At 30.8% G+C, this 23968-nt stretch overlaps 1 protein-coding gene across 1 annotated transcript in view; it reads left to right on the plus strand.

Moving 5' to 3' along the window:
• LOC148280148 (uncharacterized) overlaps positions 1-23968 on the plus strand; it is a 385000-nt gene that overhangs the window by 289526 nt on the left and 71506 nt on the right. Inside the window, 5 exon segments of the mRNA XM_088228832.1 lie at positions 1426-1498; positions 3008-3175; positions 10362-10560; positions 23535-23720; positions 23723-23790. Of these exon segments, the coding sequence (XP_088084958.1) occupies positions 1426-1498; positions 3008-3175; positions 10362-10560; positions 23535-23720; positions 23723-23790 (694 nt within the window).

Genomic DNA, 23968 nt, shown 5'->3' on the forward strand with positions numbered 1-23968 from the left:
ACTATTGTATTTTAAATAGAGGTAAAATGTTTCAAGCACTTGATTTGCAAGCTTTAAATATCAATCTGTCGGTTATTAAGTGCACACGCGTTTGTACAATTACGTTTAATTCGGTATGAAAGTGACTTTTAATGATTCTCTAAATGAGCGTTATTATAAACGTATCCTTAAAAGTCTTGTAAGTCTTCTAAGGTCGCTTGGATCAAAATTCTTTGTTGTCTCTTTTCGTGACCTAAATTTTTCGTTACAATTAGAAAATTCATCAAAGCCTACGACTGCACTTAATTACCTTCGAACTGAGTGTGTACACTCGATGACTGTTCATATTCAACAATACTAGAGTACATAATCTGTCTGTCCTTTTTACTAGTCATCGTGGCCTAAGTATTTTAATGAGGGAGAAAATGATGGAGATACGCATAAAGGGATCAGATATTAAAACGTCTATGAAGCAATGTGACCTCCGAAGCGGTGCGTGCATCTTACAATTACTGGTCTATTAAGAATGCCGTCTTATCAATGGTGTCGTGAGTTTAATTCTAGAGACGAGCTGCTTGACTGCTTATTCGAAGAAGTCCTCAAAAGCTTAAATCTTATCAAATATTTAGCTTGGTAATCGAAGATCTTTTCCACATTCTTTATGTATTGAACAAAAGGTGTCGATGCGGTGAACAAAGAACCGGTCTTTCCAACGCCAAAATTTGATCAAAAATTGTATTATAATTAGGTATTACTTTGTTTGAAAAGACATAATAATCAAAAACCGTCATGCATATCAAGTTTTCGTTCCTCAGTAATTACTATCATAGGATGCTGATAAAATTATTGTTGTTATTTTACAAACTAAAACTAATTAGTCAAATAAACCACTAATATTGAATACATAATACATCTGCCGATTGGAAGTGATTTATTTCCGTTAATTGCTATCCAATTTAAATGTAACCAATATCCTCTGACTTTAATAGTTTATAGGGCATACTTATAAACTTGGTATAAAGTTACGCCTAGGTATAGTCGTAAAATAAAAATGGGAATACCATCATTATTCTACCAATACAATAAGGATGGTACTCCTATCCTTCACGGTTTGTCCAGCTGAGGTTAGTTTTATATTGTGTTACTTGTTAAATACAGAGTTAATCGCAATGGCTGCACTCATTATAAGTTCCTTTCTAGAGTTATTTAGATTACGGTTCTTATTGTGTCTGTGGGCATTATAGAATAAAGGCAATAATTAGGTACACGCTTAAGTGCTGTGGCCTATTTAATGTTTTGACTGTGATTTATGTAGTTTGCATCGACTTGTTTTGTATTTCGAGATTCAACTTTATTTCTTTATAATTGAATTAGTACCCCACGCGTTGATGTTCTACACAACGAAAACGATGATGATGCTAATCTTCTGTAATTTCTTTTTTCCAGAATTGGACTTTGTGGCTTTGACAATCCAATGAGAGACCAAAAAACAGATGAAGTGAAAAGACACATAGGACAAGTAAGTTAACATTATCTTGTTTCTAATTTCTTTTATTTTTACAATCATATACCTGAATATATTAAAAAATATATCACATAGTGTCAACGCAGAAATCCCGAAACTGTTTTTTGTATGGGCACGTTGTGTTATTTGTTTTCAAGTTTGTACTTGAGTTCATTAAAACAAGTATTTACATAACATATATCTCCTAATTATTAAACAATAAGTATAAGAAAGTGCTTATGTATTTTATTTTAGTTTTGTAAATTATTTGCTTAAAGCGAGCTTTAGAATCTAAGAACTTTTGTTTAATCGACAATACCTAAATAATAATCCAGGTAGGTAACTTTTTAATTTTTAATTTAATAATTTATGAGAATTTAAGTTTTATAAAAAAGTGTTTTTTTTTTCATTTTATGCAACTCTTAAGATGCCTATATACAAAGTTTAAAAAAATAATAATTGTTGGTATTGTTTCAATGTTTTTGAATGTAGGGTATAGCTCGTTGCATAAAGAAAAGTTAAGATAAATAAAGTTTAAAGTTAAATAATTGTTCTCTTTTTTGTAAAAATATACAAAATAGTTTGCACGAAAAAGTCCAATAAACTCTCAACAATTATATAACTTTAAATTTTATTTAACTAAACTTATTTTTGTATTTTTAATATTTGAAGCGCTAACTTTGTGGAACATTATTATCCAACATATTACAATGAAAAAATTCAAATATTTTTATGTACACCACTTTATTCTTTTATAATTTTATAGCCAACTATTGTTATCAGAAGCTAAAGAAGGTTTGCGTTTTTGCGTTTAGCGTTTTGCCAAAACTAGTTAATTATTAAATAATAATAAAATAAAATGATACATGTAAAAAAACAAAGTTATTTTATTGTAATATTTTGGATAACTTTTTTTATTCTAAGCTAATATACGAATATAACAGACATGCCATTACTTGGAACACAAAACTAGGTGTGTTTGTTAGAATTAATTCCAAAAATACTAAAGATCTTTATTTGCGCATACGGGGAATTGTGAAATTCTGTCTTAAGAGACCGCTCTAAAGGAACTAAAATCCTTACGCTTACGTTTTGAAGTTATTAATGAATGCAAATTGAACCTATCTCAGATCACTGCAATTAAAACCACTAACCAATAAGAAAACATTTCTTGTAGTTATTTAAAAGATTAGTTAACTTATGGCTGATTTTATATTAAAAAAAAATTGATACTGATTGTTTATAGGTAAAATTTATAGGGAAGCATTAGTTCTCTCCAATATATGGACGAGCTGCGCATGACGCTCATTCCACGAGGTTCGCAGCATTCTTCTGCACAGCCATATTTCGAAGCCCTCAATTTTGCTCATCTTGAGACTTAGAGACTGCAATGCTCCACTCTATACAGCAAGACTGTTAATATATAGGCCTTAATTTCTCTTTTTAATTTAAGTCTAACAAATTGCAATTATTGTTTTATATGCAATATATGATATAAATTGATTTAATTTTTGTATTTTCTAGGGAGTGAAAATAAAGATGGACGATGCGGGTAATATTCTCATTAGACGTTATTCCAAGAGTAATGTCTATGTGAAGAGCACAGCCGCAGCACCAAACGATGAAAACTCCATCGGTCAGGATATTCTCAAGTTACCAGGACAGGCCATAGAACATGAGAAGATTGTAAAGGTAAAAATATTAAATACGCACTCACATACTTGTACTAAAACATACTTTACAGCTATTTAGTACCTGCCAGAAACGTAGGTAATTTGTATGGTATGGATCTAAAATAGTATAAAATACATTAATGTGCGGGAAATCATAATAATTAAAATAACAGAAATGGCTGGATCCAAACGGTAGTCTAGATTTATGTTAATTAAAAAAAATCAAAAAAAAAAATGGTGCAAACACTGAAATTTTTATTTTATTCATTTACGAATATTGTTTTAGATTGGAATAACAGTAGGGCCCCAAATAGGAAAATTAATACCCGCTCTATAGATCACAGGTAAATGCTTGTAATAATGCATTGTAAACAGGTGCATACAGGGAAAGATGATGCAAAAAAGGTTAGAAGAGCTGAATAAGTGTATTCTCAAGAGTAAAATAACTGTGGCGGGCTCTGTGGTATAATGGCTAAGACGCTTGACTCATACACGGAAGTTTCCGAGTTCGATTCCCGGTGATAACACAAAAAAAAACGCTAGAATCTTTGATTTTACCGTGTAAATGCTCAGACTTACATATTCTGATCTTAATGAGGTCAGCCATCTTAATAAAGTCCTAGATAAATAAATTAAGCAGATTTTCGAAGATTTGACAAACCTTCTAAAGTATTATCAAGATAAAATAATACTCTGTGGTGTTAAATATTGGGTGTATTGGACATAAACAATTTGTTCTTACACACTGTAACAATTAGAGCATTTAATTGTACGACGAAATTAATTTTATATTCATGTAAAAAATAGATAAAAGATAGGGTGATCAGACGTACGCTTCAGGAACTTTGAACTATGAAACATTGTAGTGTAAGACCACCTTTAAAATAAAACAGTTAACGTCCACGATGCCAGGAATCGAACCTAGGACCTCAAGCATAGTCAGCGAAAGGACTAACACCTACATAACGAGGCAAACGATTCCCTTTTATGGATTTTTACCTGAGAGCAGCAATCGAGTCAAAAACACTCGTCAAGGGTTCTGGTTTTATTGCACAGAGCGGTGTTCTTTATCCGCTCGGGTACAGAAAAAAACTCTTTTTATTCAAATAAATGTATGAGATTAGGTACTATTTTAAGTTATTCACTGATGGCTATAAATCTATCTACGTGTGTATATTTTATTGTACCTTCTGGGATGGCTAGTAAAAGTGTAAAGCAGCTTTCTATTAATACCTTTTGACCTTTTGTATTTCTTTTCTCCGAGTATTTCATTGTCGTGTCGTAGTTTTGGCAGAGAAGATATGTAATTTATTAGTAAGATTGTATAAACAGCTATTAATAAATATAAAAAACGTCTGCATTTATATTTCATAAGTGACAGTCCCAGCGATAATTCTCAAATCTCTATTCGATGATAATATAATATATACTGACGGATATTACAAATTATTTTTATAAAAATGTATGAGAACCATTCAAACGAGGTGAGGAACAATTTATCCAACTAAGGTATAAGATTCTACTAACGTTTCATTAGATTTTATACAAAGGGGGTATTTTTACATTAAAATATTTTACACTAACTGGACTTGCACTTAAAGCGTAAGACTGACCATCTTACGTTCATGTTATAAAAATGATCAAGATATGATGCCGTTGAGGTACCAATGCAGTGCCCGGAAAGGGGATTGATGAATTAAATTTAATGTGAACTTTTTTTAAAATTTTACTTTCGTGATATATTTATTTAAGAACTGCTGTTTCTTGTTAAATATTGTTGTAATCTTTTCTTTATTGTATTATAAAAGAACGTATTATTTTTAATGATTAACATACTATTGGTGTTTTGTACATATAGGTTGGTAATTATTCATGTTGGTATTCCAATGCAGTGCCTTATGCACCATTAGGTACAGAGAGGTAATGATAATTGTGACGAATTATTCTGTAAATACACAAGTCTACGAAACACAAAATTAACTATTTAATTGTAACTGTGGCCAAAGAAGGTGATTCTTATAGAATTTAGAATCGATTATTTAGAATCTGCCTTTTCTAGCATGTTAAACGCATTCGAAATGTTCCTATAAATAAATCAGCAAATTATAATTATAATAAATGATTTATTTATAGTGGTTTTGAAACAGGTAATTTATGAACTTTTTGCTTTAACGTAACAGTATATAATGTTTAATCTTCGGTTATTTATTGAAGAACTTATAATACTAATTAATATCTCATTTATTTAAAGCTATTATGAATGCATAAAAAAGTTTGATCACTATCCAAAATGTACCAAAAGTAAAAATGATAATATATGCTTCAGGTATTGATAAATAATATAAAATATTAAATCTGGGTTCAAAAAAGTATAACTCTTTATTAGAAATTTATAAAGTTAATCGCTTTAGTCAACTTATTGAATTGTAAATACAAAAAGTAATTTTTAATTTGTTAAATAAATATTTGGGTTCTTTTCATTTAAAATGTAATTCCATTGTAATCACTAAACTGAAAATCACTTAGTTAGATGGACTCAAAAATCAAAGGTCACGTAAATAATACGAAAACAGACTGCATTAGAAAAAAATTAACAGCCATCAACGCCTTTTTTTTCCTAATAAATCAACACAATTATGATCTCAGCACTCAAGTGATGATTACATCATAGCAAATGGGATATAGATTCGTTTAACACAAGTCTTCTTAATATTATAAATACTAAGCCAATGGCCTCTGCATGTGATAAGAGCTTGCCTATAGGTTCAGAAATATCTAATTAAAATACAAATAAAAATTGCAAGTGTTAAAAATCATTCATTAAAGAGGTAATTGCAATACTTACATACTTGCCAGGGTATTTAATATTAGATTATTAATCCAAACTTATATTAATTTAATGGCTGACAATGAGAAACTGCAGCCCTACGGGAAATAGGAAAAACATTTTTTTTTAAACATTTTAAAAGTAATAAAGGTCTATGAAATAATGTTTATTAAATAATAAAATTCTTATTATTAGAAGAACAAAATTTTTTTTTCATTTGTAATTTTAAATTCCCGTAAAAACAATGAATCCATTGGCCACGCCCCTAGTACGTAAAATTTGTGTAGAATAATATCACAAATCTTGACGTCACAACAACTTAAGCCAAACACAACGCGTTTTTCTACGAACATATTTTTATTGAATTTCATTTTTACATTAATGTATGAAAACATTTCTCGACTATATCCATATTGATTTTAAAAATACAATTAGTTATTCTTAATCTATTTAATTTGTTTTTATCGGTATTCATAGTTTGAGATATTTCCCTATTGAATACAATAAATATTTTCTCGCGCGCGGTAAAAATTGGAGCATTAAATCGTATGGCAAAGTTTTCTTAAAATGTACCAAAAAATAATAAAGAACTTTTGAATAAAAACGAACTACTCTGAACGACTTCGTTAGTTTATATTAATCGATCAATGATTATAGAGTTATGGAAGATTTTTGGTTTGCTTGCCGCCAGTGGACCAATGGGCAGAACTGATCGAGAATAAGCGGAAGAGAACCTCTGACGTCACACGCAGAGTTATTTCGGAAATACAAAACTTTAAAAAATCATAGCCCTGATAATCCGATCTATAAAAATTGAAAAAAAAAATTGGCTCAGTTTAATAGTCTATAAATAAAAAAATAAAAGAAACCTTTAAACTTACTCATTGTAGCATAAAATAAGTTGTATATTTTGTCATCAATCTGCTGATTTCAGTATTTTTAGTTATTATTTTCAAATTTATATATACATATATATTTATGACCATGTTCGGGCGGAGAAAGAATACATTTTTATGCGTGAAATAGAACCAGAACCTTGAACCTTGGAGGTTTGATTCCTGGCAAGGGATGTAAAATATTACTTGTTTTAATGGTGGTTCTACACTGCACTTCTCACTATCCTTGGAATAGCACCCGAAGTATAAGACTGATCACCTTACCTTCCGTGTAATAAAGTTGGTCAAGATACGCTGCAATTGGAATACCAATGCATTACTCTACCTTCATTTATTTATTTTGAAAGTGCACAGTTTTTTTTTAAATATACAATTATTCAAAAGAAAAAATCGGCCAATAAATTAAAAATGAATGCTTAGTTAGAAACAACAGCTAGAAAACCTAAAAAATATATATACGTTAAAATAATAGGCGCTTCATTTAGAGGTTTTACAGTTTATTTTAATCTATACCCAACTTGAATTTTTTTTACTTTTTTTACAATATTTTCCACATTTTTTTTAAAACACAATTTCACCCCCTGGGGAGTTATTAAAATAAATCAGCCAATGACAGATCATTACTCGTGCAAATACTTAGACGTCCAAATTCTCTAAATTATTCCCTATCTCTGTTGTAATCCTTTATTTTATCAGTGTTCATTTGAAAAATCCAGTAAAAACCATTTTCTACATTTTAAAAGTAGAAATTACATTTTGCAGGATTTAATAAATGCTCATTTGGTGTTTCCCCTCAAGTTATTATTTTTAATTATTTTATTGGGATGTAATATTAAAGTTAATTTTTCTTTTATTGTTTAATTTGAATATATATATTTGTATATTTTCTATGTGTATATTATCACACCCACCCACCACAGATATTTTCTGGATTTTCTGATATGCAATTGCGGATGAAATGTCTAGGCCACCCATTGTTGCATTCACGACTAGAACACAAGTTAAAGTAGTTTGAAAAGTTTGTCCTCGATTGTGTTACAATGAATTATTAATCCACCTACACAAAGGTATTTTACTCTGCAACAAATGTACGAAAAAATACCGATTTATAATTTACGATGCCTCCTAACTCCAAATGTCAATAACATGGTTATATTCTGATCGTGATCTTTTGTTTCCGCCATAATTAACGTTAGTAATATAGTTAATTAGTTATATGAACAAAAATATCCTTAATTATAGTGAACATGATTTATTTTTGGGGTGTCACGAATTGTGTTCGAGATAATTGATTGTTTATTTAATACTCTTATTTATAATGCAAACACAATTTAAAAATAATCTAGTATTTAAATTAGCTCATAAAATTTCTTTAAGGAAGTTCATTGTAATTAATAAAATATCATTTTTATAAATCAAAGATTGACACGTTAATGTAAATGGTAGAGTACTGATGGGAAATCATCCTTATTCTACCACTATGCCTAGGCGTAACTTTATACTAGGTTTATAAGTGATACGTACACAGTCATATATTTTAATGGCATTTTCGCATTTACACGCCAAAACAAATTGCATTTATTAAAAACACCGGATAAATTACTTCCAAGAATGGAAAATAGATCAAACGACTTAACTAAGCGGCCTCCGTGGTGTAATAGCTAAGACGCTTAACTCACGCACCACGCACGTAAGGTTCCGGATTTGATTCCCAGTGATGACAAAAAATATATGTGATTTTTCTCAAGCCTAGGTTTTTTGTGCTGTAACAGTATTTAGGCCCTGATGCGGTGCAAATGAAAAATACTACAAAATATTAATAGGTACCTAACAATGTAATTCGAGCCGGATTGCGGTCCCGTGGTAGTATTGTGGACTCACGGGCCAAAGGTCCGAGGGTCAAATCCCACTCTACCGCAACTCGATTTCCATTTTTCCAGCACAAGTTATTTACGACTTTTAGGAAATGGTCTATAATGTAAATATTTGTGTCAAATAATAAGAACTCAGGTATTTCTCTTTTTTTTAAAATATATAAATGACGAATCTCAAAATACAAAGATTATTTTAATTTCAAGAATGCTAGATTCTAACGACGAGCAAGACATAATTTTTGTCCTAGTTTGTAAAAAAACATAACTTAGCTACAGATTTTCGAAAAATCTACGACAAGAAATACAACGAAAAATCAATAAAAGTTCTAGTATTATGAGTGATTAAAAGCAAATTTTTTCAATGAAATTGATAAAGAAAAAGAGCATTAGTTTGACGCATAATATACCGCTCAGTATCATAAACATTAATTGATCTTTAAACGCTGTTTATCAATATTTGTTTTATCCTACTAGTCAATTTATTATTTAACTGTGCTAATAGTGTTAACGCCTCCTCGATTAGCTCATTCAACAAGAACAGTTCTACTGTCTGACCCCGGGACGCTACACAACGTAATGGATGAGTGTGTTGAAAATCAACAACGCGTATTATTTATTACCAGCGCAGTGTACGTATTGTGATCACCTCGAGACTCGAGACACCAATCTCCATCTATTGTTGTATCCGCCATAAATCACACTTCGGTCCCAAATGAATTCGAGCAGATCAAGTTATCGTAAATAGAGAAATTCCCATCAGAAGTGAGACGTAAGATACGAGATCCCATCTCGCTTTGTTTCTCGTGATAATAGCGCGAGGCGTGCGCCGACTTTCCATTTCATTTAATAACCAACTCCGATGTATTTCACTGAGAATTTCTTTTGTTCAATGGCTTTCTCGGTCGCGGAAGAATAATTCTACTCTCTTCCATCAAACCATTATCTCTACATGTTCATTTAGCGCTCATATTCTTCCATGTGCGCGACGATGCGCCTTGATTGATTTGGTAATTAAGGAATTTAGTTCGGTAAAAATCTTATTATGATACAATCAAAGGTTCATTTTTATTACATCAATATAAAGCGTAATAAAATCACTAATGTTTTAATGTGTTTCGCGGCGCACGCACAGCATTTTAAGAAATATGAATAGACCATACTATTTCCCTTTATTCCGCTCAAAAGATAGTTCTGCAAAGAAACTAAAAACATGCTTGTTTTTTCAAACAATAACATAAAATATTATGTTTTCACTTTAATTAGCAGACTTATCACGGAACAAAAGCTATTAATATCAATTAAATCGCAAATCATTTACGCATAATACTCATACATTTACTATTCAAACAATAACATTAAACTTATAAAAATATCAAAATACCAACATAAAATACACATGAATGGAGCAAAATTAAATTAGAAAAATATCGCAGACCATCGATCAACTTTTTTATTAATGTTTTTAAAAAAACTCATGTTACATGGTTTTTAGCATGATAATAGTAATTTTATATAGTTTCTCAGAAAGTACAATCGTATCACACTACTCATATAAGAATATTTTTAAATCTAAAACATATCATTGTCTGATTGTCTCTTGTTTTCCAGCTCTTCGACATGAAGAAGTTCCAATCCAACGTAAGCCGCGAGTTGCGGAGGGCCTATCCTGACAGAAGACGACTGGAGGCGCAGTGTTTGAGTGCCATCTCCTTTGTCAAGTCAGAGGCTGACGTTCTAGACTGCCCCATCTGGGTACTCATCATCAACGTGGTCGCCATGGACATGCTCAAATCCAAGCTTCCTCCAGGTAAGGAACACTTATAACCATCAGATACTTGAAATTAATTTTAAAAATCCATTTAAAAAAAAAACATCGACTAGATTGAGTTTTTTGGTATAATTGACAAATACAGCCCTAATTTATTAAGTTATATTTTAATTTATAATTAGATTATTACGTAATATAAAGGATAAAGGTAGATGATACACAAAGTGTTATTTATTTCAAACGACTGCTTTGTGCGTAGGTACGAGTACCTTCATTAATATTGCTATTTTGCATAAATTTACTCGAGCATTAAGAATGTTGTATAACTCAATGGACGTCAACTATTGCAATATTTAGATTTATAACGGGCGTTTACATAAAGGTAGTCGTTCTACTTTAATTCAATAAGTGATCTAAATGTTGTCAGAGTGCTTTTAAAATTAATAACGCGTAAAATGTGTCTTAATCAAATCTCTACCTGGATTATGTACAAAATTGCTTTAATAACCATTCATATTTGATTTGATTTTGAAACATTTCAAAAGAAGTTTCATCATTTTATAAATAACAAAATGTCCGGAAACATAAGTGATTAATAATATTTTCACAAGCAAATTAGTATATTTTATTGAAACAAAATTAAAACACATTATTTTGTAATGATCAGGCATAAATTTTCATTAATCTTTTTTTACATAAATATTTGGCATACGGAATGTATGTATCATAATAAAATCAGTCTATAGATATAATTCTCGCGGTTTAGTGGTTATGTGCATTTATCTATCACGGGGCCTCAGAATCGATTTCTGACAAGGTAGACGCGTAGTATTTTTATACAGCAATATTTCATAGTCCCTGGACTGGCAACTCATGAAAAAGACTTACTATGCTTTTGTGTACTAATAAATAAGATACGCTGATATTGGTGTAGGTACCGATGGAGTTCTCCTAATTGATCTACCTTTTTTGGCGGAACCCCATCTTGACAATAAAAAACTAAATTGACAAACATGATATTGAAGAGAACAGCAATGCATAGCAATTTGAAATCATTTTTGACTAGGCTGTTTTCAAAAATCCTAAAAAGGGAAAGCAAGTCACTGTCAGCCTTTGGAGTGTAATGAATAATTGGCACATTCGATCATCATTTTAAAGGTTCCAAGTTCAATTCCTAACAAGACCGACTGAAACTTTTGGTAAAATATTTCATACTCCAATATTTCACTTTTTCGAGGCTCATCTTCATGCCATCGAGATTCGTGCACCAACCGGGTTTAGGTAAACGTACAGCGACAATAATGATGTACGCGTGCAAAGTTGATGTATTCTATTGAATTTATTATGTTTTTTTCTATTTCAATTATATCTCGTTTTTTTTATATTTATGTTTCAATTAGTATTATAATTAGTATTGATATTCACGTTTTTATTTTAATAATTCTGTGGCTTGGATCTAATAGGGCCAATGTCAGAATTTTTTTTTTTTTTTTTGTATAGGGCCGATGTCAATTAAAATATGTAAAATTAATTTACTATTTTACATACACATGTATTTGGGTTTTGTGTCGTTTGTATTGCTACGTTCTTCTTCGTTTCCGAAGTGGGATCGAGAGCATTCGCCCGCGGTCTCAATTTTGAACTAACATTCCTTCACTGTCATACTGGGAAATCAGAAAAAGGTGATTGTACTGACCAAAAGAACAATACTGCAGTAAAGGGTACAATGAAAATTTTTAAAGTTTCTGTTTTGTTATTTTCGCGGTTTGGAAAAATTTGCTGAATTAGTTTAAAAAAATTGATAGTGAATATGCAAAACTGAAGAAAGACACAAGTCTTCATAAACAGTTTCGGGAAAGGAGTGGATTCTTTCATTGTATACACATACATAATGTCGCAATGTTTTTTGAAATTAATATTGGCTATCAAAAAACGCGAAGAGTTCATTACAACCCTAGAAAAGGACATTTTAGATCCAAGCTACAGAATTATTGGTGTATTTATGTTTCAAATTCTTAAATTATTAGTATTGATTTTAATTTTTGACAAAAAAGTCCTGCCTGAACTCAGGAAATTCCTAGCCAGTCGGGTCCTAATTTAGGAAACCTGTGTACATTTTGAAAACAGTGAAAAATAAATGAATAAATAATGCAAAGGAGATTAAGTAAATTTAAATTTATAATCACGGAGCAAAAAAAGCAATTTTCCGATTTGAAAGTACCGAGTGACAAGACAACACCTTAAACCCTTTGGAGCGTAACCAAAGAAAAAATGACCTTAAATTTAAAATAAGAATTACTAAGCCTAGTTTTCCTGGAAGTATAACTACAGTTCCTCTACGATCCATAGTACGCGTTATATTGTTATTTATAAAAATACAAACGAATAAGGAAGTATTATTAGAACAAACTTTGACATGATTAACGAACGTAAATTAATAATTTTATTAAAACTAACTGACATAATTATTGTTGAAGTTGTTTTTTTTTGTCGTTGGTACAAGACAGTTTGACGTTCTTAATTAAACCTATTCTACGAGAAACCCATTATACGCTAATTCGTTTTTACCTACACGCAATTTATTTCTCGTGAAATATGGTACGCCAAAAAAATATCATTTGTAATTAATAATTTATAGATATTACATCCTTGAAGTAGCATTGTATTGTCTGTTTTCAAATATATGTTTTAACAACATTTGAATTATTGTGTATTGTATGTATAGTATATATTAAAAATACATACATACATGTAACTAACTATATATGTTCCACATACATACTTGTATGTTCTTACACATGTGGGTACATTAATATCCTAATATGTTTTGTTGAACTGTCATAATTTGTAAATTAATGTGTTTATTGTTCAGTATATAATTTATTGTATACAAATATCCGTATTTCTAAAATCTGAATATGTAGATGAAGCCGGGATTTTTTTTTGGAAAATATATATCTATTCGGTGTTTGAAAATATTTTTGTTAAAATTAGTATGTTGACAAAATTCAATTGATTACATTTATAATCATAAATAAAGTCCATATAAACACACAGTAACATACCGTATTCAACATTGGAACGCACTGTATGTGACACTTATTAAAAGGATACAAAGTCTGACTTTTCTTCATACAAACGTATTCCAGTCTTTTCTCCCTGGATTACGGCACTAGAGTGATTATTTTTTTCACACTAGAGACATCCACAATTGGCGAGTCCCTATATTTAATGTTTTTTATTTATAAATGGTCTTTTATCGGAGCTAGGACCACCTAAAAACCCATAAAATAAAAACTTTAGGGCTAAGTTTTTTCTGCCGTCTGAGGACATGCGGTATACAAATATGATAACTATTTTTGAAAAACGCAAAATTTGCCGACACAGAAAATTTATTTCTGATACTTTTTTAAAAATAAAAAATCAAAACGGTTCAGTTTTTGAGATGCGAAAAACAGAAATGCGAGACGTCGATTTTAGTTAGGCATGGTCAGTCCGATGTGCAGTTGTCTTTTTCGTACAGTAATCGGGGAGGCTCCTGCAAAAGAGTGACCAAAAAATTATATTCAAATACATATTCAATATACCGCTCTTCCACCGGCATATTCTCTTAAAAATCAAAATCAGTTTGCCCCACCATGCGATTTTACATTGAAAATAATAGTATTTATTTATTCTAATTTCATTACATTCATTCTAAATACGGTTTAAATGTTATTTATTGTTATCAAAATGTTTGCGAATATAAATAGAAAATGTAATCTAAAGTCGGTTTAGATGTATCCACTTAATCACGAGCATCTAAAAAAGTCAGCTGAGTCGTCTTCATACAAGAAACTACGTGATAGTAATACATATAGGTGAAAAAATTTGCGTTTGCGTATTCCTGATGAGAGGTCACAAATGTTCGTCCTGCGGTAGACAACTTCTGGTAAACAATTATATTTAAGAAATAAAAATGTTTGTAGAAAAATATTTATTCAATATTTCTTATCATTTGAAAAATAGTTTAGCTAGGATTTGTTTCTGAATTTTGTAAATAGACTACTCATATATCAAATCAGTGATAAATATCATAAACATTTTGTGTTTTTAGAGAATGCCTGAATTACAACAGAGATGTAGGATTTAAAGAAGGGAATATGGAAGTTTAGGCGTCTATCGCTATAATAACATTGTCCAAGAAAAAGTATAAAAATGGAAAAATATTAGCCTGAAAATAACCCTGATTTAAACCCAATTGAAAATTTGTGGGCTGAAATACAAAGTTTGAAACCTCCGAAAAAGAGCTGAAGAAAGCACTAGAAATACGTGGGAAAAGGTGATTTTGAAAACAAACCCTCTCGAATTGCTGCCGTCTTTAAGGCAAAAGAAGAGGCCACGAAATATTGTAAATTATATTATTCGGTATTTTCTGATAATCTATTTTGTTTTTTTTTCCTGATTTTTTCATTTTTCAAACATAAATTCCTAACAAGAGAAAAGGAAAGCAAATGGTATGTTATCTTATTAAAAAATAGGTCAGGATGGCTCTTTATTTTATTTTTCTAAAAAACATTTTTTAAACATTACACTTGATGCGATTTCTGAAAAACCTCAAATTATTAGTTGATGTATTTTCTGTAATCGATGCTGTATGTTTTAATAACATACAATTAATAACCAATATTTTTTTTAGACCAGCCAAGTAAACAAGTACATTCGTTGATAAGGAAATAATACTATTATATCTAGTTTTTTTTAAATTCCAATTTGTTCATTAGCAATTTACTATGTGAAAGGTTTTCATTCCCCGTGGCATTGGCGGCGTTAGAAGTTAGAAGCTTCTTATCAGCTCCTATCGTAGCCACGTTTCTCGTCCTGTGCACGCCTACTGTTATGTGAGGAATAGCTGAATAGTTTGGTATTCTGGTACCCACTTAATGGCTGCTTCACCTCTTTTGACAAGATCCGCAATGGCAGACTACAAGGTCTCCCCTACATCGTGATTCATACTTAAACAGTCAACTTTGCATTTGGTAGATACAGTGCCGTTTAACGTACGCCCCCGTAGAGTAGCGGTTGCTCTCTCTCGGATTCTGTTCCCAATTTCCCAACTGAATAAAAAACTGTTTTTTTCTTCATGTTTTGAAATTTTTCCGCCCCTTTGGAATGTTCTAGCAAATCCGTAATATTATTATGGAAGATGTAAATATAATATTTTACGGTAGGAATTCAAGAATATTTCGGAAGCATGTTGCACTTGCTTTGCTCCATCGGTAATTAGAACTATCAGGATTTTTAAATTTCCTAACACTTCATAATAGTTTATTATAAAATAAAAATTAGCAATAGTAATAATGTTTTTGTGGTTTGACAGAAGCATCTGGGTTCGAATCCTAGTAAACTTAGATTTTTATTCAATATTAATTAAAACGAATATGTTGTTTAGAAAGAAAAAAAAATGAATGTCATTATGATGTGCTTGCTTTCGTACAATTTATAATCAAATAGACTTATAAATAAAATACACTCTACTAGATTAGAATATGAGGAAAATAATTATATACATGTAGGTACACAATACTCTATGGCTCAATCTTGACTTTTATTTATTTATTAATTTTCTTCCACATAATAAACAGTGATTAATAATAAAAAATAATGTGACCTCACTGGGTCACCAGGGTACCAGTGCGAAATACACTTAAAAATATTTTTTTTTTAAATTGTTTTTACATGTTAGAATATACAAAGAAGACTTAATTCAGAGATAATTATTAAAATGTTCAGTGACATTTCTTTCAAAGGGTTTATTAATCTTGAAAGTAATTGTATATCTCTTGTGCATAAATGTCTGTTGATTGAATTATGATTCGCCAAGCTTATGTAAAATAATGTATTTATATACCGGTACATTCTCATTTCATTTGTTATTTATGTGATAAACGATTATGTCATTAAAATAATGATTTTTCCCATAGTGAATAATAAAAAATAATACAAGGTGGTACCTTCAGTTGGTGTTTTGTAGCTCCAGTGGTATTACCTTGTAGAGTGGTGAGGTGGATTCACACATTTATAAAAAATTACGTCATAAATCTCGAAAAACCCTATAAGAATATGAAATACGTATTTGAAAAAAGTGATTATTTTCATAAAACATGGTTAGCTACCTTCCTTTCTTTTGTACCTTCGTACAATGGTCTTTTCATAAATTGTAGACTCCGAACTCGGATGATTTGTAACGTGGCAACGTACAAATAACAAAACGGAAGAGAAGCTTATCCATCATAACTATTACTCCCTTCTGTAATTTACATGACAACGTACACCAGGTGTAATGAACGTAGGAAGACCTTCTGATTAACAAGCGGGTTACCAGAGACCAGTTACCAGTTACCAGTTACCAGTCACCAGTCACCATCCTTCCCCAGAGTTGACCTTTTCTCGGTGACAAGAAGTTAGTGGGAAGGTTTCGTTGCGAGCATTCTTATAACGGAAAATGTCAGACTCTATTTACGATAATGACGTAATAGCCCCGAGGACACGTGACTCCTCGATCCGATTCTCCTATTGTCTTAGCACATTAAGCTTCGAAGACGAGTTCAAGTTTGATTTATTATTTTTTTATGTACACGAACATCAGAGCCGGTTGCGAATATTCTGGAATGCAAATATTGCGTCCGTAAAAATAAGTTCCCTATTTTTTTTTGAGGCTGCGCTCTGAAACATGGTTATCATCTTTAATAATTAAACTGTCTTTACACCAATCAGTAAAGATTTATTTAATAACCTTTCGATTATTTTAAGAATGATTTTTGAAATAATGCGAATAACAGTTGTGAAATTAACATTTTTATATTACATATGATTAAAATAATTTCATTTGTTTAGAAAAACTGATTCAAACTTCGATAATTTAAACGTTTGATCTTGTTGATAAATAAAAAATCGTGTTAAAGTTTGTTATATAACAAAAATAGGACATTGCTTAACCATTTCGTGCAATACAATTTACATACCGAACAAATATGGAAACTTAGATTTATTTCATTTATCTTTATACAAATTAAAATCATTACTTTTTAATCACTTCTTTTCTAAATTATAAAAATGTACTAAGTGTTACAAATGATTTACTGTTTATACTATGATACATTTAAACTCTTTATTTATTGTAAATTTGCTGCATACCTATGTTATAATTTCTAATTTTATTTTCCTTTATTTTTTCTTATTTTCTGCTTATTTCGTTTTGTTTTATGTATCTATATTTCATCTTCTTGTGTACATGTATTTTGTTTCATTATAATTATTTTTTAAATATTATTTTATATTTTTTCAAAGGCGTAAGCCATCGAAATAAATAAATGTAGAAACAGTGTATTGTAATTATAAAGTGTTTTAAGAAAATTTAACCTTACCAATTGTATCATCTCATATAAACTACATATATTGAGCGAACAATTCATTTTGGATTAAATAAATAACATAACTAGGAGTGTCCTATAAAATAATGGCCTAAAAATGTACAATCTATCATCATAATAATCTCTCTCACAGCACTCTCAAGGCCTCAAATCAACAAACTTTTGTAACTTTAGTTTTAACATTTAATTCGTTTTACTGTAAAATTACATCTAATCACATATAAATTTATTTCAACAGAGAGGGAATTTTTTTTTGAGAAGGGAATATGGAAATTTAGGCATTTATAGGGCTTATGACCTGTCATTGGCTGGTTTAAGTGGCCACTTTACACACTGTGTAACATTCACCATTCTGCCCATGTTGGAACAGGTGAAAGAGTTGAGGAAATGTGGATGTTCAAACATGGGCAGAATGGTGAATGTTACACAGTGTGTAAAGTGGCCACTTAAACCAGCCAATGACAGGTCATAAGCCCTGTAAATGCCTAGACTTCCATATTCCCTTCTCAATTTTTTTTTCCCTCTCTGTTGAAATAAATTAAAAAATGAACAACTCCCCAGGGAGGAAATCCAGCCAGTCTGCAAGCATTTGGACATAATCAAACATTGTCTAATCATATATGTTTGTTTATTTCACTTATTCAATATACGACTCTACATTTTTTTTATATGCAAGACGAAAAACGTTAATTTAAACTAAAAAATAAAAGTCATGTTTACGAGTTTTTAAAAAACTTCCGCTCTTAGAAATGTGTGCACTGTTTATCATAAAAATGACATATATAAATGAAATTTAAGGCCAAATGTACAATTTTGTACACCATTGTAGTTTCTAACCTTCGTTTTATTATTAAATTATCATTATGTTCTTTAATTTTCATCCCAACCTTAGAAGGTACCCACGCTGTCGAGCATTCTTTTGTTAATGTTAAATTGTGATTAATCTTTTCATCTAAGGACATTATACATTAAACACATGGGCACACTTATTTTGTCTACAAAATTCTAATAAAACACATACAAATGACTACTTACATAGATAAATACAAATTTAATAATAACAAAAATAAATTTAACTAATAAAATATTCAATAATGCTTAGAAAAAAGTTAAATTGATATTCATGACATTCACTGCGGTTTTGTTTGTCTATTTTTTGCTGAGTACATGTTTTATTCCAGTGCTTGTGTTCGGGAGATTGTAATGAAACATACAGTTCTGTATTTGAATTATCCGTCAAGACTGTGTCTTTACACCGGTTCTTTTTATAAAGCTCATGGCTTTCATCCTAAGGAAATTAGTTCCACTAGATCGAGAAATATCCATCTCTTCCTCTCAAAATATCTGAAAACTAAAGTATGCTAACGATGCGAGTATAATTGACTCTTTAGTTGATGGGCTAAATAGGTACGCTGCGTGAATGTGTTTGAAAATCAACGTTGCAAAAACCCATGTACTGTGTAACACTCGATGATGCCCAAAATCTGTCAAACCAAGACATCGAAAGGGTCGAGAGAGAGTACCAGGAAGTATATGTAACGTAAAATAGCAGCTTTCAAAAAGAGCTGGGATTACGGCTAGTTATTCAGTAAAAAACCAAAAGTCGCCTTTAGGATGCGTGCATAATACACATTCTCCTCTACGGATGCGGACGACTGTTTGTAAGCAGTTTATTTTAGAATAACAAAACATAAATATGACTCCAGAGGATGCACAGGAGTTGGCAGATGACAAAGCGGCCAGGAGACTCTTTGTGGACACTATGTTATGCTCTAACTAGGGAGCGGATCTGTAAAAAATATATATTTTTCAATGAGGTTTAAAACAGAACCAGAATCCCGGACGAGTGTTTTGGATTTGGTGACTACACTCACATGTAAAAATTATAAAAGGGGGAATCGAGTAAAAATTAGTCCGCCTTATAATCTAGTCTAAGATTCCACGTTCTATTCTTAGTAAGGTCTGCGTAAAATATTTACTTACTCATATTTTTCAAGGTTGTTGATTTTTTGTAAAGTAAAAGAAATAGTAAAAATGTTTGGTGTTGCTAAGCAAATTTTCATTGTTTTTTGTAGTGAAAGTAGTCTAATGTACATTATCATGCAAATGATTTCTGACAGTTGAGTTAAATTGATCGAGACTAAGAAATCAAGGGTATATGGTCGAAGAGAATGTCCTCACTTGAGTTCATTACACTTGAATAATAGGTACCTTTGGCAATACTTGGAGCCTTTTAATTATCTGGTTGACTTTAAGCCAGAGACGCCTTCAATCTAAACTGATTCACCTTCACTTATATCGAATTATTGGCTGTGCAATCCTATATAGCTGCATTCTTCTATGATTGTTATCTTCATTTTATAAAAATGTTCGTATACCACATCTCTGTACATTTATGTTCCGGATAAAATGTATATAATTACAAAAAAGGAATCGCCTTAATGTATTTTTAAAACTTTTAATGCCTAAGCTTAAATAAAAATGCAATAAAATAGAAACACTTCATGGCCATCTTGTTTATACAGTTGCTCTATTAATTTTAAATTGGAAACACAAAACAGAAAATTGGGGAAAATGACGAAGCAAAGTGTTTTTTATTTATTTGTTAATAGTCTATCAAACTAAGCCAAATTATTTGTATATACCTATAGCATTACCAGCGCTGTGTTTTTTAAAAGTTTTTTGATTTTGAAATCACCCTGTGACGTCTCAAGTTCTCTAGGGTGAGTTCTCCTGATTGGTGGGTTGGCTTCCCGGTAACCGGAAACGTATCACAACACACTGCCATTGGTTGATTTCGTAAAACTAGTAACGTCGTTCAAAGCCATTAATTTTTATCAAAGTATTTTTATTTTTTCATACATTTTCAAGAAATTTCGTCCTACAATTAAATGCTTTAATTTTTACCGCGCATAAGAAAACATTTTTTGTATCCAGTTTCCCATTGCATTGAACTTCCTCATTGTGAAAGTGAAATATGCATATTTCTTTATGTCTCGTGGGTTTTCTGTACTAAGCATTTTAATGACTAAATAAAATAATTGACATAATATTTCATTTATGATAATTTTTTTGCGTTTCTTTTTTTGACCTGTACAATTATAAAAATAGAAAAACTACATAGCCAATTTCATAGCAATCTTGTTTTTAAATTTAACACTTAACAGAAAATATAGGGAAATTGTGAAAATAAAATATACCTATTACTGTATGTCTCGTCAGTTTTCTGGACACAAAGTAAAATAAATTATTCATTTGATTTACATATTTTTTTAACATTAAACTGTTAAACCAAAAAAAAATTCTCATTTTTTTTTTTAAAAAGAAATATTTGTTTTACGATTTACTCAAGTATTTCACTTTTGAGGGGCATTATCAACGAATTGTGATTAAATAATTCACTATTAGAAAATGGAAACAAGTTATTTATTTATTTATTAACGCCTAAATGACTTTTACATATACAAAGGATTATAGGTATAAACAATTTATGATGCGGGCGGGAAGATTCGAACCTCGGACACTAACAACGGAATCACAGCCCGGTTATACTTATTAATTATTTGAATTATTTTACCTATTATTTATGATTATTATTTTGCATGTCAATTGTTTTACTCATCCAAAATTAACATAGATTTATTTCAATTGAGTGATTTGTATGAAAAAGGGCGTGTATTTCTTATAAATAACCATAGTAAATGAGTCCTGACCTAGAGCATAATTTATAATTTTGTGTGAAACACATTTTTTTGTATGTAGCGTTTTGTATCAATAAGTAAAATTGTATAAGTACACACACATTTCTAGCTTCTTCCATATTCATACACCTTGTCATACATGCTAATTAATTGTGTCTGCTTTTGACGTGACCAAACTGGAGAATTTGATTTATCTGAACATGCCACGTCTTTTTTGGTCGTCCTCATCCAACGTTACCACTAATTCTCGCCATATACATCTGTTCTACTATTATTTCGTTCTACGTGATCAAACCATCTCAATTACCCTTTCTTAATCTCATCAATTATACATGTCTCTGATTTGCACTCTGAAAAAATAAACGAACAAATTGATGAGACTAATCCTATTCTTGGTCCAGTGTTGGAGGAAGAGGTTTAGTTGACCATTTTAAGATGTTCGAGATCAAGCTCAGTTCAATTAGTCGTCTTGTAGTCACGTACAGAACTAGCGCGTCTCTTGAATAACAAATAACATCCCATGACTGAATAAATCAAAGTCTCAAGTTCGTTGAAGATTGTTTTTACTTCACACTATTTACAACTAACTCAACCTTCACGCCTTGAGAAGTTCTGTTTTGAAACGGATACAAAATGTGAAAACATTTGTGTCTCAAAAAAACTTGATCTAACGCTCGTAGGTATTTCATTCGTCAATAAAACGAACGTAAAATTTGGCCAATCAACGCTTTAATCACATGAATCTCTCTTAAAACAAAAAATATTCATTAAGCGATAAATTGGTTTATACCTACTGCCAATGTTTGGTATTATTCACTTTCGCCTGTAATATAAATTTACAATCTATAAAGTAAGATTGATTAATCAGTCATGAATGAGTGATAAACCAAAACATTATTGGAATTGTTTTTATTTTGTTATTCGACGTTCTTGTTCATACTCGTAAGTACTGAACAATCTAAACATGCTGGATTCTTAGGGAGAAAAACAGTGTTTTTCGACAGCTATTGTTATTTAGTTCTATTCTATCATTTTAGGACGCCTCAATAAAAAGAATTTTGTAACAATGTTTTTAGTAAGTCCAAATGCTTACAGACTGGCTGGATTTTCTCAGTAATTTTAATAATACCTTTAATGAAAATAGTCACCGTGTCGTATTTATATCGAAATAATTTTAAGGAAAACTAGGTACGTGAACAATATATTAATGACATTGTAGAAAAAATATTTATCAATATGGCTGTTCCTTTCCAATAAACTTAATACTAACGGCTTGACTGTATTTTATTTTATGACCATAAAAATTCGAAACCATATATTTTTATTAAGTTTACAGCGCCTTTGTTAGGAAATTGTATTAGGTGTATACCAAAAGTAAAAAGGTCAAAATTGTACATCTTTTATTTCTTTTCAATAAAATTTTCCGCTCTTCATTTCCATCTACAATCCATTTTTCTTTTTTTACTCATATAGTGCCTGTTTAGCTCAGTTGTGGAATCATCTCCCATCCACTACCAAAAATATTTCTCTCTGTTTTAAGCTTTTTCTTTCTCTTCATTAATCTCTCCTCATTTCCTATCTCTTTATCCCATTGAAGACAAGTATTGATGTAAATAATTTATACACAAATATTTATATTTGCATTTTAGTGTGTGTTTTGTTTTATTTTCTCTCATTTGTATTCAAGTTTGGAAACTAAAATTATAAAAATAACACCTAATATTTTATTAGCTGATTGGAAGAAATTTCCATTTGGCAATAAGCCCGCCAATGTATTGTAATGTGCAAGAAGTTAAATAAATATATAAATTTTTAATGTTGATTTATAATTGCTCACAAAATGATTTTCGTGTAGATTTTGTAATTATAACAAAAATTTTCAACATTTGGTTTTATTTAGTCCAACGACCGATGGTGGATATCAAGAACAGACCTCGCATACCCATTCCGGACGAAGACCCCTACAGCGTGGCCAACGGACCAGCTGGATCTGGATCCAGCGGAAGTTCAGGTTTTAACGGCAACGGAGTCAACGGCCACGGGATGGTCGCCAACACAAGGGAACAGCACATGATGCAGGGAGGGCAGAGAGAGGAGATAAACCACCCAAGCTACCCCCCAGAGAAAATGGAATTTACCCACATGATATACCCAAGGTAGGAACAAATCAACAATTTTTTTTTTCTCGAGCAGCTGAATGGATTAAATTAGCTTTGTCACAATAAACATAAATTGAAATTAAATGTTGATAGATTATAAGAGACACGGCGAAATATATCTTCATTTGTTCATTACCTGTCATTGGCTAGTTTAGGTGATCACTTTTATTCTTAT

The sequence above is a fragment of the Micrasema longulum genome, unplaced genomic scaffold, assembly GCF_059751315.1.
Source record: "Micrasema longulum isolate JH-2025_06_02 unplaced genomic scaffold, ASM5975131v1 h1tg000611l, whole genome shotgun sequence".
Classification (NCBI taxonomy): domain Eukaryota; kingdom Metazoa; phylum Arthropoda; class Insecta; order Trichoptera; family Brachycentridae; genus Micrasema; species Micrasema longulum.